This window comes from Rhincodon typus, chromosome 17 (genome assembly GCF_021869965.1).
Source record: "Rhincodon typus isolate 14 chromosome 17, sRhiTyp1.1, whole genome shotgun sequence".
In the NCBI taxonomy this organism is placed as follows: domain Eukaryota; kingdom Metazoa; phylum Chordata; class Chondrichthyes; order Orectolobiformes; family Rhincodontidae; genus Rhincodon; species Rhincodon typus.
Window position 1 is genome coordinate 4,674,403 of NC_063348.1, and position 13,654 is coordinate 4,688,056.

At 40.8% G+C, this 13,654-nt stretch overlaps 1 protein-coding gene across 1 annotated transcript in view; it reads left to right on the top strand.

Moving 5' to 3' along the window:
* ptprja (protein tyrosine phosphatase receptor type Ja) overlaps positions 1 to 13,654 on the top strand; it is a 102,671-nt gene that overhangs the window by 23,020 nt on the left and 65,997 nt on the right. The window contains exons 7-10 of the mRNA XM_048607138.1: positions 2,577 to 2,852; positions 8,419 to 8,688; positions 9,651 to 9,917; positions 11,087 to 11,362. Coding sequence (XP_048463095.1) covers positions 2,577 to 2,852; positions 8,419 to 8,688; positions 9,651 to 9,917; positions 11,087 to 11,362 — 1,089 coding nt within the window. The remainder of the gene's footprint in view (positions 1 to 2,576; positions 2,853 to 8,418; positions 8,689 to 9,650; positions 9,918 to 11,086; positions 11,363 to 13,654) is intronic.

Genomic DNA, 13,654 nt, shown 5'->3' on the forward strand with positions numbered 1-13,654 from the left:
CCTCCCACAGTTCAAAGATTGTGCAGGTTAGGTGGATTGGCCATGCTAAATTGCCCATAGTGGCCAAGAATGTGCAGGTTAGATGGATCAGCCAGGGAAATGTGAGGTTACAGGCATAGGGCAGGGTGCTGGATCTGGGTGGGATGTTCTTCAGAGGGTCAGTGCAGATTTGATGGGCCAAATGGCCTCTCTCCACACTGTAGGAATTCTATTCTATGATTTGTTTCCTTAGTTTCCCATTTCTTCCTGAATTCTTCCTGATTCCCAGGAATCAAATGCGTTATTTCATGGTTTGCTATCAACACATAACGAGCTGGGTTTGTGAGTGGTGAAGGATATGTAAGGAGGCTTCAAGGTGATTTTAGATAAGTTGAATGAGTGGGCAAATGCTTGACAAATGCACTATAGTGTTGGAAAAATGTGAAGTTGTTCACTTCGGTAGGAAAAACAGAATGACTGAGTGTTATTTAAATGGTATTTGAATGGAAAAAGTTGATGTATAAAGGGACCAGAGTGCCTTGTACACCAGTCATCCAACCAGGCATGCAGAAGCAGCAAGCGTTTGGAAAGGCAAATAGTATGTTGGCCTTCTTGCAAGACGGTTAGAGTACAAGAGGAAGGAAGTCTTTAGTACAGCTATATAGGCCCCTGGCGGGTCTATGCTTCTGGTGTTGTGTGCAGTTTTGGACTCCTTACCTAAGATATACATGCCATTGACAGACTGCAGTTTGTATAAGCTGGAATGACCCAGGCTGTGTTCACTGGAGTTTAGAAGAATGAGGGGTGATCTCATTGAAACGTGCAAGTTTCTGACACAACTAACTCGGATGCAGACCTGATATTCTGGACTCCCAGTATTTGCTCTGCTTATCAAGTTACTTCATGTCACACCCATCTCTACTGCATGTTCATGTTCCCTGCTGAGCTATGTAACCTTCCAAGACCTCTAATCAAGTTTCTATTGTACCTGAAATGTAACACTGTGCAAGTCATAGGCAAAAACTGATCACAACTCACAGTCCCTCTTTGTGTTTTTTGATCACCTGGTGACCAGTCTATCTTCCTAAAGTGACAACTCCTATTCCTGGCACGTGGTTTCACTTAGGTTCTTTTTATTGAAAGATATTATCACAACTGTAATAAATTCAATAATTTATATTGCATATATCTAATAATCTGTCCTTTCCCAGGAACTCGGTTATTGTGTTGGTGATCTTGGATGCCCAATGCCACCTTAAGAGAAATGCAGTTTAAGTTCTTTTTAAGATTACTGCTCATTTAACATTCTATAAATTATCTACCCTCCTACACTCAGCACAAAATCTAAACAATAGCATTTCTCTTCATCTCCCAATCATTTGATCTCTTAGACAGCTACTGAGGTGTCCCTTTGGAAACACCCAGCACCAGGCACTTAATATCTTGATTGCCACAGAATTCATTTGGAACACCTAGCAACAGCCAAGGCAGACTGTTCTACCCTGATGACAAGAAGTAAACTGCTGACCTCTTTTTAGCCCCATCAGTCAGTTGCTGCAAATATTTTAAATTCTTCTGAGCACACAGCTGTGTCACACTGCAAATAAAATTTAGTAGTGGCCAAAATTAAGGAACCAATTACCAGGTTTTCTTGAGTGCAAGAGGATTTTTTGTTAGTCATTAACCCCAAGGGAAAAGAATCAAATGCAACATCAAACATGCACAAAAACGCAGGTATAAAATTTAAAAACAGTGTGTCCGGTACAATAAAATGAAGACTATGCAGTTTGTAAAAGTTCTTAGAGTCTTTGAGTTAGATTCATTGAACCCAAGACTATAGTTGTTTGTATCCTAAGTCGTTTCGAAATTTGTAGAACCTTCAGCTCATGATGAATGGGTGTACTGTGTTTTTATTTCTGTCGCCATTGGTGACTTTTAAGATGTTGAGAAGGAAATGAGGGGAGGGGGAGTCATTCGTTTCTTGATATTATGAATTCCATGTTTTTTTTCTCTTTTCTGGAATACTGTTCACTTATGCATTCCCATGTCTAGCATCATTGTCTTATTCAAACGGAATAATCTACAGGCCACTTTCATCCCAGTGTGTGAAACGTTGGGAAAATAACATCAAAAATAGGAGATGAGGGATTGTTCTTGAGTTTCCATGCCTTTTGATAAAATGTTAATTTCGGCCCATACTGGCTTTATGGTTTCAGGAGTTTGCAATGACTTGGTCACATGATTTCTTTGGCCATCTATAGTCAATGTCTTTACCTTCCCCAAACCGTTTTAGGCAATGAATGTTTTATTCTGGTATTAAAGTAAAATTATGTCCATAGTTCATGACTGGGGTTGCCCCCTACCTCTGGCCTATCGTTGGGACTAGTGGTGTCCATTGTCAAAATTCAGTCCGAAGACTGTGGGAAAGCTTACGTAGGATGAATGGCGTGCTGTATTTATTCACTGCTGACTTCAATATTTGCACCATTGCTTATGTATTATGTCCATCCCCAATAACTGGTTGACTTGAATCATTATTTTCTATAGCTTGCTGATCGTTTTTTTTTTAAAAATGAAAATGTGTTTTTCTTAAACAGAGCCAAACCCAGTGAGGAATGTACAGATTGCCCATGTTACCACAAACTCCATAACTTTTAATTGGACCCAACCATTAGAATACGGAAATGAGTATTCATATAGGGTAGAGACTAAGAAAAGTGGCACATCTTCTGGCAACATTAGAAACAAAATTGTAACAAATGAACAAATTACTGTGGAAGATTTGATCCCTGGAACTAACTATACCTTCAGCATTAGCACCCTGGCAGCAGATAACACATCAGCTGATGCTGTGATGGCATCGAGCTACACAAGTAAGTGCTACAGAATTTCGTGCTTCATAAAAGTAAATTGTATACAAAATCTTTCTCTTCTTCATTTCTCCTCCTGCCTCCTGATAGGGCACCTCTCGCTGTGTCCAAAGATCTTAACAACCTCCCAGTACAGTATCCAAAGTGACCATTTGTCATTTGTATGTCGGTCAACGAGTGTGAGGGATGTTATAGCTCAATCCAACATGCTGCCAACTTGCAATCTACTGTGACTGCATGTTCCAGCTGGAGCAATCCAGTAACAGGCAGGGAACCAGAATGGAATTTTCCTGGAAATAAGATTCAGTGGCATCATTGTTATCACAAATAAACACAGCACTTATCATGAACTAAATATGAGGTGTCTTGGTAGTGCAGAACTGTACCTTAAGGTGTTCTCCAGCCACGGCTTCCGAAACTCAAGTACTTTAACAATTCTGTTTAGGTATCTTTGCGCGTGGAGATTTCTTTTAATGTGTTTTGGTTTATTCCTAATTTGGAAAAGTTTGTGCTCATCATGATGAGGAATATCAACACAGACAAAGTGAAGGTTTTACAGTTTCTTATTGAGTGCCATTCATCCGTCTCAAGCCTGCCCTCCCATTCTGTAAGATCATGGCCGAGCTGCCCCTGGCCTCAACTCCTGTTTCATGTCGTCGACTCGGTGTAGCTCTCAACTCCCTGACACTTCAAAAATCCATCCAACTCCTCTAAATGTTTTCAGTTATCTAACCTGGGGTGGAGATTCCAGACAACCACTACCTTCTGAAAGAAGAATTCCTTTGTATCTCTGTTTTGAATGAGTGTTCTCTTACTAGGTTCCCTAATTTGAGACTCCAACACTCATGGAAACATTTTTTTAACATCTACCCTGTAAAGCCCCCTCAATATCTTGTATCCTTCATTGTCCTAAATTCTAGTGTAGAGATGCCTATTCTGTTTAATGCTCTGTGATAAGTCAAGCCCTTCAACCCAGGATTTAGCCTGGTGGTTAGCTTTTAAACAACCTCCAAAGCCAATATACCCTTCCTTTAATTGTGTCGACCAAAAGTGTATACGCTATCATAAGTGGTAGCCTCCCCAACACCCTCTGCAGTTGTAGCAAGACTTCCTTGCTTTCAAACTTTAACTCCCTAGTAATAAAGGCCAAAACTCAATTTGCCTCCGTAATTATTTTCGACACCTGTTTCCTTCCATTTTATGTTTAATGCCCAGAAACATGTCGGTCTCTTTCTGAGGCGCTATTTTGGAGTTTCTGTCCATTTAAATAATTATCTGCCTGTTGATTCTTCCTACCAAAGTGCATGGCTTAACACTTTCCTGTGTTAAGCTCCATCTGCCAAGTTTTTGTTCATTCTCTCAACCAATCTATATCGCCTTACAAATTCCTTAAGCTTCTGCCACAGCGTGCCCTACGACCTATTTTTGTATCATCAAATTTGGACGCATTGCACTCTGGCACCTACCCCAAGTCACTAATGCAGACAGTAAATAAGTGAATCCCTAGGACTGATCCTTGAGAAACTCTGCTAGATCTGTCTTTCTAGCCAGAAAGCCTCATTAATCTTAATTCTGGCTTCTGTGTTAACCAATTTTCAATCCATGGTAATATATTACCCTCGGTACCATAAGCTCCAATCTTGAGCAATAACCTGCAGTTTCCTGCTTTTGGTCTTCTCCCCTGCATGCACAAAGGTGTCATTATAGATGAAATAACTCCACAGAGGCGGGTATCCCATCTCCAAGTCACACTTTATTTACGTGTGGAGAGCCCTTGACATTGATCCAGGTCCCTCTGAGCTAGCTCTGAGTGAACAGAACCTCTGAGCCTCCTGTTTATATCTGTCAGCCAGGGCTCCCTGATTGGGGCTCTTAATATGGTCCAATCAGGGAACTCCTATTCTATGTGGTCCACCCGGCTAACTCCATTACAACCACTACAATAGGTTTTCCAATCCGTTTTTAATCCAGAGAGTTCTACAGTATTTCACTCAATGCCTCCAATATTTCTGCAGCCTTTATTTCCTTTAAAATTCTCGGATGCAGGTCATCAGATCCTGACAACCTGTCTGCCTTTAGTTACCATTAGTTTGTCAAATATTGAGTAACTTGTGATTAAAAATTGCTACAAGATCTTCCTTCCTATTAGTACTTTGCTAATCTGGTATTTTTAGGATGTTATAGTGTCCTGCACGGTGAAGACTGATGCAAAATGCTCATCCAAATTATCTGCCATTTTTCTGTTCCCTGCTATCAATTCCCCTTGTCTTCCAATAGTCCCACCTTCATTTTAGCTACTTTTTTTTTATATACCCACAGAAGCACTTGCTATTTGTTTTTTTAAAAATTTCTTGCTAATTTACTTTCATAATCAGTTTGCACCTTTTTTGTTAGCTTTTTAGTCATTTGCAGCAGGTAGTTTTTAAAATAAAAAATAAAATTCCCAATTCTCTGGCCTGCTACTAGTTCCCAGCCTTGGTCACCATGCGAAATAGCAAACAAGTCATTCATTTATTTTGATTTGTGGTATCAACTCGACAATTTTTATTCAAATGGTGTATGCATTCGGATAAAAAGGTTTAAATTTAATTTTTTTTAACCACTTTTACTCTCACTGGTTCTGATTTCTGTTACATTCTCCTGCATACATTTTGTTTTTACTCCTTCTTGTCACACTTTGATTACTGTTCACCACTTCTTTTACCCTGCACCCCTGCCCACTCCTTTTCTTTTTGATTATTTTAAATGTCCCTTCAATTGAACTGTCCCAGCCACTAGTTAGTTTAGAGCTGGTTATATGATTTGCTAGGGCACTGGTCCCAATGTAGTTCAAATGAAGTTTGTCCCACAGGACAGCTCCCTCTGTACCCAGTACTGGTGCCAGTGCCCCATGAATTGGAACCCATTCCACCCCCACCAATCTTTGGGCTGCACAATGTTCCTCTAGTCTTATTTATCCTATGCTAATTTGCCCATGGCTCAGGTAGTAATCCAGGGATTATGACATTTGTGGTTCTGCTGTTTTAATTTAGTTCCAAGCTGCTTGCAATCCATCTCTTATTTTTCCTTAGCCTTATCTACATTATTAGGACATGTGTACCACCACAACTGCTTCCTTTCCTTCCCACTACAAGTTGCACGTCCAAAAGATGTCCTGAGTCTTGGCATCAGGTAGACTGTGCAGCCTTCAGAATTCCTTTATTGATGTTGCAGAGAACAATGTCTATTGCCCGAACTATGCAATCCCCTTTTAATATTACCCTTCTGTTTCGTCCTCCCATTTGAGTGGCACTTTGTACTGTGGTGCTTTGGTCAATTTGCTCATCCTCCCTGTGGTGTATGTCCTCATCTACAGTGGGAGTGAGAATCTTGTACCTATTTGTAAAGGTTCCTCCAAAGTTGAATCCTGAACCCTCCCCCCACCCCCACCCATACTTGCCTCACTTGTTGTCACACCTAATGTTCCTGTTCTAGATTTGACATAATTAATAAAAGGGGTGTGACTGCTTCCTGTTAGGGACCAGACTGGTCAGTGCATTGAGTATAGCAGTTGGGAGGTCATGTTGCAACTGTACAGGACATTGATTGGGCCACTTTTGGAATACTGCATTCAGTTCTAGTCTCCCTGCTATAGGAAGGATGTTTTGAAACTTGAAAGGGTTCAGAAAAGATTTACAAGGATGTTGCCAGGTTTGGAGAGTTTGCGCTTTAGGGAGAAGCTGAATAGGCTGGGACCATTTTCTCTGGACTGTCAGAGGCTAAGAACTGACCTGATAGAAGTTTATAAAATCATGAGAGGCATGGATAGGGTGAATAGCCAAAATCTTTTTCTAGTTCAAAACTAGAGAGCATAGGTTTAAGGTGAGAGGGGAAAGATTTAAAAGGGACCTAAGGAGCAACTTTTTCACTCATGGGGTGGTGCATGTATGGAATGAGCTGCTAGAGGAAGTGGTGGAGGCTGGTACAATTACAACATTTAAAAGGCATCTGGATGGGTACATGACTAGGAAGGGTTTAGAGGGATATGGGCCAAATGCTAGCAAATGGGACGAGATTTATTTAGGATATCTGGTCAGCAGGGATGAGTTAGACTGAAGGGTCTATTTCTGTGCTGTACAGCTCTATAACTCTAAAAGACAAACAACCGACAAAAAACTATTTAGAAGATACCCTGTACCCTCACGCTTTCTTATCTTAAAGGTAAGTGTAAGGTGTTGCACTACAGATGCAATTTGATTGGTCAAACTACTCAACTTCAAACAAGGTTTATTTTATTTTTATACGGCAGTTAAAATACAGACAAAATAAAAAAAAAAATTGGCTTAACTGTAACTCTATCGAAATGCTTAACAAAATAATATTTATTGACTTTTACTAATTAACTGTTCCAATATAGTACCATCCCATAAACACACCCTTGCCAAAGGCAAATTCAGTAAAATAGATTGTCACATATGCAATTCTAGCAGCAGGAAGAGAATCCCAGCGTTTTGCTGTAACCAGGAGAGGAATAAGAATTCCCACATCCAGCTTCAAAGCCCCAGCAACTGCAGAAAGCTAAAACTAAAAATCCTGGTTCTGTGGGAGCCTGATCCCACCCATTCAGGCTGCTTCTATTGTTCCAATTTTTAAAAAAAAAACACCCAAGGCCTCACAAGCTATTTACTTTATTTGATTTGAGTAGACACTCTCCTCAACCTCTATTTCAACCTTCCTTCATTTAAAACATCAGGACAAAATACACCTCTTAAAGCCATAGTATCATCACACTCCTGAAACCATTTCCTCTGCACCCTGACGTGTTGCAGAGACCATAGCTCAGGCTCCATCTCATGAACTCTGAGCCTGTGTCCATCACGCAGCCAACGCTTGCTGCAGATGCGATTACTATGGATCTCACCAGTTTCCACCAGCTCCATATATCATGATATGGGACATTTTCAATGCAGAGATTTCCCACCTGTTACACTGCAGCCATGAATTATAACTGAATCTACTCCCTGCAAGGCATTTATTGCTGGAATGGTTGATAAAGAAGTTCCTACAGCACAGCCCCAACAGAGTTTCAAATTCAAACATCTAGTGCTGCAAAAGTATACATTTTCTGCTCAGTGAATTCTGAGTAAAATCCCAGTGCTTTTATTTCCCCCCCCCAACAGGGTTAATCAAGATTTGAGGTAATGGTAGGCTAGGTTTCTAAAAAGAACTTTCCATCCAATGACCTTTCCAAAGGTCAAGGAATCCAAGAGAAAATGGCGTGACCCAAAATTAGGGAGCAAGTTGGAAAACATTTTCTTCAACAAGGCAGAGCAGAAATCTGGAATGTTCCCCCTCAAGAGAAAGTGAGATACTGGTGGTAGATTTTCTCATCCAAAGAAAATCTAAGGATGTGGAGTTGAAACAAATAAGCCAAGTTGAGTTGGAAATACAGATCAACCATGAGTGATTTTAAGGGATGTTTCTGATCCTATTCTGTTGCTCTGGGATTGACTCTTCCTAACCAAACTTTCAACACGTTTCTTTGTATCTGAATAATCTTGACAGATTCAAACTTCTTTCAACATTGCAGGACCTATCCAGATACCAACTGAGAACATCACTGTGGATAATAACGGCACAACACGTACGTTGATCATCTCCTGGGATGCCCCTCCTGGCAATGTGGAGAAATTCTTTGTATATGTTCAAGATACAGGAGGTGCAACGCAAGTCCAAAGCGCAGACTCCACGTTGCCTCTAACATTCACCAACCTTCAGCCTGGGAGAGAGTACAGTGTCACTGTGGTAACTAACAGTGGACCTTTCAATGAAACCTCTGACATTGTGCGAGGTGTAACAGGTATGTGCAATGTAAGAAAATCCGTTTGGATTAAATGCGTGCTACTGGAATGTGGGAAGGCTTCAACTTATCAGATATTGTTTTAAAAAGTTAATAGTTTATTAAGCCCCCCCGCCAGTTCTATTCAACCTGAATCACTGCAGTGAAGCTGTCTATAACGTTTCACCATTGCTGATTGTTCATTTGGCTTGGGTACAAAACATTTGGGATGTCATCCAAAAAGAGAGACGAGCTTGCCCGAACCAGAATTCACAGCCAATGAAGCACTATTGAAATGTAGTCATTATTATAACTAGGTAAACACAAAATAAGAAATATTACGGCATCACTAGCATTGACCAGTTGACAGTGAAGCTTTTCAGTGTCTGTTCTGATGATTTACAAGTTCTGTGGTCCTGCAGTGAATTTGATGATCATTTGCGTATCAACCCTTCCTTGAACTGCAGTTTGACAAATTAAACTATTGCAATGCTTGAATCATTAGAATTTGATTAGTTAGTGAGCTAGTTTTGTTCTGCATCACATTAGAGATACTGGGTGGTTTAAGATTGATAAACCTAATTTCACTTACATTTCTTCTTCTGATTTAGATTTATCTCTCCAGATCTGGAAGGGACTTTAACTTGTAGATCAAGGGTGATGGCATAGGTTATGCAGGGTCTCAATCGAAGGCTGCAATTAATGTCTCTCTCATCTCCTAGCATTTCATCCCCCCTGTTCCATTCCCTCTCAGACACATGTCCTAATACTATAAGACTACACTATCCATTTATTACCAAATTTGGTACTGGTTTGGTGATCTTGCATCAGTCCTCAGTCTTGATCACTTGGAGTGATGATTGAACTTGATAGAAGTTCTTCCACGTTGAGGAATAGTAAGCTGAGAAATATCTCAACTCCGTTTAGAAGTCAGTATACATTGATTCACATGAAGTAATGTTTTTGTATTTGTCTCCTCTCAGTTCCCAGCATTCCTGGGGCTATCAATGTGACTGACTTTGGTACAACTTTCATCACATTAAACTGGGGACAACCTGCAGACATGGTTACTGGAAACTTTAGCTTCAATGTCACCTACCACGATGGTTCTGTTACCAAATCGGTAGAGGAAAATACATTATCCACCAGAATTACAAATCTTACTTCGGGAACTAATTATACCATCTCCGTGGCCACCGTTGGACCTGGACAATTGCAGAGTGACTTTGTGTCAATATCTCACTTCACCAGTAAGTGTAATAAGGCATTTGATAACTAGTATTGATAAAGGGGTTGGGTTTGCAATTATTCATGGGTGTATGATCGTATGGGCATGCTTTGACAGTAAGATCCTGAGATGGTCTGGCAAACTACTGACACCTCCAGAACATGTCACTGTTTCCAGAATAAGAGGTTGGGGTGGGCCAAAAATCCATATGCTTTTGATTATTAGCCCATTAAGTTCCTTAAAGAGCTGTTAATGGCATGGAGAGGGACATAAGATGATATTTCAAAGCAGAGAACAGAACAAGGGGAGTCATGGTGCGGTGGTAGTGTCCCCGCCTCCTGGGTTAGAAGATCCATGTTAGATAGCAAGCTCATGGAATGACCATAGAATGTATACAAACACCACTAATGTGATCGTGATGTGACCATGAAGCTACTGATTATTTGAAAACATAATTAGAAGAAAATTTTCCAGTCTGTCTTGATCACATCTGTGAAGTGACGCCTCTAAACTAGCTTTACAAGTCACTCACTTGTATCAAATTGCTAGGAGGCAACTGACCAACAGTAGCAACTAGGACTGAGCAATAAATGCCAACCATACCAGCAACATTTATATTGTCAGTGGGTAATATTTTGCTTTTTAACCCTATTTCTACCAGCTCTGTCAAATTGGTTTTCGTGTTTCGTGAACTAAATTGGCAGATGTCCATTTAAGTGGATTTGTCCAAGCTTCAAACAATTGTTTAATGATTCTGGTGCGACTTTGGCATATTGGAAACTAACAAGTTTTAAGGCATGCTTGGTCTTGCTGAAGCTTTTAACAGATGGAATTCATAATTTGTTATCCTGATTCCTCTTTATTTGTAAAAATTGATTTTTAGTTCACAGTGATCATTGGGGACAGAAGTCCAGGACACTGACACATTGTATTCAAACTGATGGCATTCAGTGATAAGAGTCTGAAGTGCACTGGGACAGAGCTGTGATTTCCCCATAACAGCTTTACCTCACGGTTATCTGGAGGTTGCAGCCAACAAAATTGAGTGTTTTTTTTGTAGTAATTTGCATATATATCATTTTGATTGAGAGAGCCACTTGATGGGACTCCAGTATCCCTGTAGATCATTCATTGGACATGAAGTGACTCCATCCTTCTTAAACATATCTGTTTAAATGTTTCCCTTAACAGAGCCAAATCCTGTAAATGGCCTACAAATCGTGCAGTTTGACTCAACCAGCATAAACCTGAGTTGGGCAAGACCAGAGCAGTATAAAGTTGAGTACCGATACAGGATATTGACAGCTGGAAACACACCACCCATGTTTGATGATGGAAATCAAACTGTAGCAAATGAAAACGTTACCGTGACGGGACTGATACCTGGTACCAAATACATGTTTTCGGTTATCACTCTGGCAGGGGATGGCACTGAAGCAGATCCAGTTTCGATATCCAATTATACAGGTAAAAACATTTGGAATGTGGGAATTAAATTAGCTGCCTGAAATGAATTTTTTTTAAATGTGTGTTCATTCTGTGGTCACATTAGTTGTAATGGTGCTGCTCTTAAGCCACATGCCAGCAAGATCCCAGGGTCAATCCTGAATGTGGGATAAGTTAGCTGGTTTCGGTAAGAACACTGAAAGGAAGTGTTACTATCACATTGCAACGGGAAAGAGTACCAAAAACCATTTATGCTTTTAACTGTTTTGCAGTGGTCTCTGCTGGAGACTGTGTGAACAGCAGGTGAGGATAGGTAGTCCACACTTAAGCTGTCGATGTTCCCTAAATGGGAACACTCATCGTAAACAGACAATGGAACTGCCTTTCGAGCCATATCCCAGTATGAATTATTGGTATCCAAACAAGGGTTGTGTGCAAGTCCTTACTGCTGGTTTTAAGAGAAATGGTGTGAGTTTACCTCCACAGCTATTCAATAATATTGTCTCCTCATGTGAGGCACTTTACAGCAATTTAACGTATGGAGAGAAATACCAAGTTCAGAAATAATGGAGAGTTTGATTCACAGCCCCAAATAATATTACAAGGTGCATGATTAGCACAGATGCAGATCTGGATCATTGCAGATTTCAATCATGAGTCTTCGCCAGCACACATTGCCGCAGACCTTTGAGATCAGAAAGCGGTGAAGTACGTGTGAGCTGCAGATAGTATCATGGAATGCTAAGAGTTTGACTCTCGTTAGGCACTTGTGGAAATGATTGTCTTCCATATTCCCAAATGTCCAAAACGGAAGAAGATCCAGTGGTTGTGATAATTGCTCCTATCACTTTTTTGAGTTCCACAAACATCAGTCAGCACTTGATTGTCAAGTTGACACCTGGAGAGACCTGAAATGAAGAGAAGAAATGGCTCCAAAAGTATCTAGCCACAAAAGTTAATGATTACTGTGAACTTTTTTTGTGAAATATGACTGAGTATAATTGGAATTCCTTCCCCTCAGAATGGTTAAAAAAAAACCATTGAATAAACTGAGCAGGTTGGAGAACTGAAACTGCTTATTAGACCTTACCCCATGGATTCCACTTGCAGTAAAGCTGTAAATCTCCTTTTATCACTGCTTTAGCTCCAGTATAGCACCTACTGTGCATGTGACCACCAGACACAACTGACCTTAATAAGACAATCTCACAGAATGATAGACTGGTAAGGAAATTGGGAATACTGATGCATGGGAGGGCACTGGAGGGTTACGTTATTGGGATGGGCAAGAGAGAGATTAGACTGCATCTACCCTTTACTGTGAGGTGCAGTGGTAGTGATCCTACCTCTGGGCCAGAAGGCCTGGGTTCATGTCCCACCCACACAAAGCTGCATCATAAATTGTACAAACAGGTTGATTAGCAATCTATTAAAACAACCATGATCCTCCAGTCGGCAGTGACCTTGGGCACACACTGTTTGTAAAGCTTCTCCTGATCCAATTCTGCCTTCCGTTTCTTACAGGATCATCTGGTCATGGCTGGTGGAGGAATAGGTCATCTCTCATCCAAACCCAGCGAGCGAAGTTGAGGGAGGGAGAGCACCAACCCCTTTTTATCTTTTAGGGCACAAGCTGCCATTTTCAATAAGATATTAAATGTCTATTCTTTCAATGAGTGAGTTTTTAGGTCTGGAAGGGCAATTGAGAATGAGTAGGAAGTAGTCAGGTCCAATGAGTTCAGGTGGATTAGAATTGTTGAATTCCCTACAATGCAGAAAAAGGCTTTTTGGTGCATCAAGTCTGCACCAAACTTCTGAAGAGCATTCCACCCAACCCAACCCATACTGGCTCCCTGTAACCCTGCATTTCCCATGGCTGACCCACCCAGCCTGCGCATCCCTAGACGCTATGGGGCAATTCAGCATGGCCAATCCACCTAACCTGCACACCTTTTGGGTTAGTGGGCAGGTCAGGGGTTAATTGTTTGCTGTAAAGGTGGACAAGTAGAATATAGTCAGGTCTGGTTGGGTTGTCAGGCAAGTGACAGAGAAGGTCAGTTGTGGAGTTACCTAGATGTTAGACTTTTTTTTTTTTTAAAAAAGCCATCTAACATTTTTTGATAAAGTTGTTTGCATCTCGTCCAAGCCCAGAACCCAGAGTTCAGGGCCAGAGACATTTGCAGAGAGTCCTGTGCAGCAGGGAACTAGTTCATCAGCAGTTTAAACTATGCGAGTAATTCCTACCAATGTTGAGATGTCTAAACTCCTCCAGGGTCTTGGTACACTTTTCCTGGAGAATGTCTGAGGTTCCAG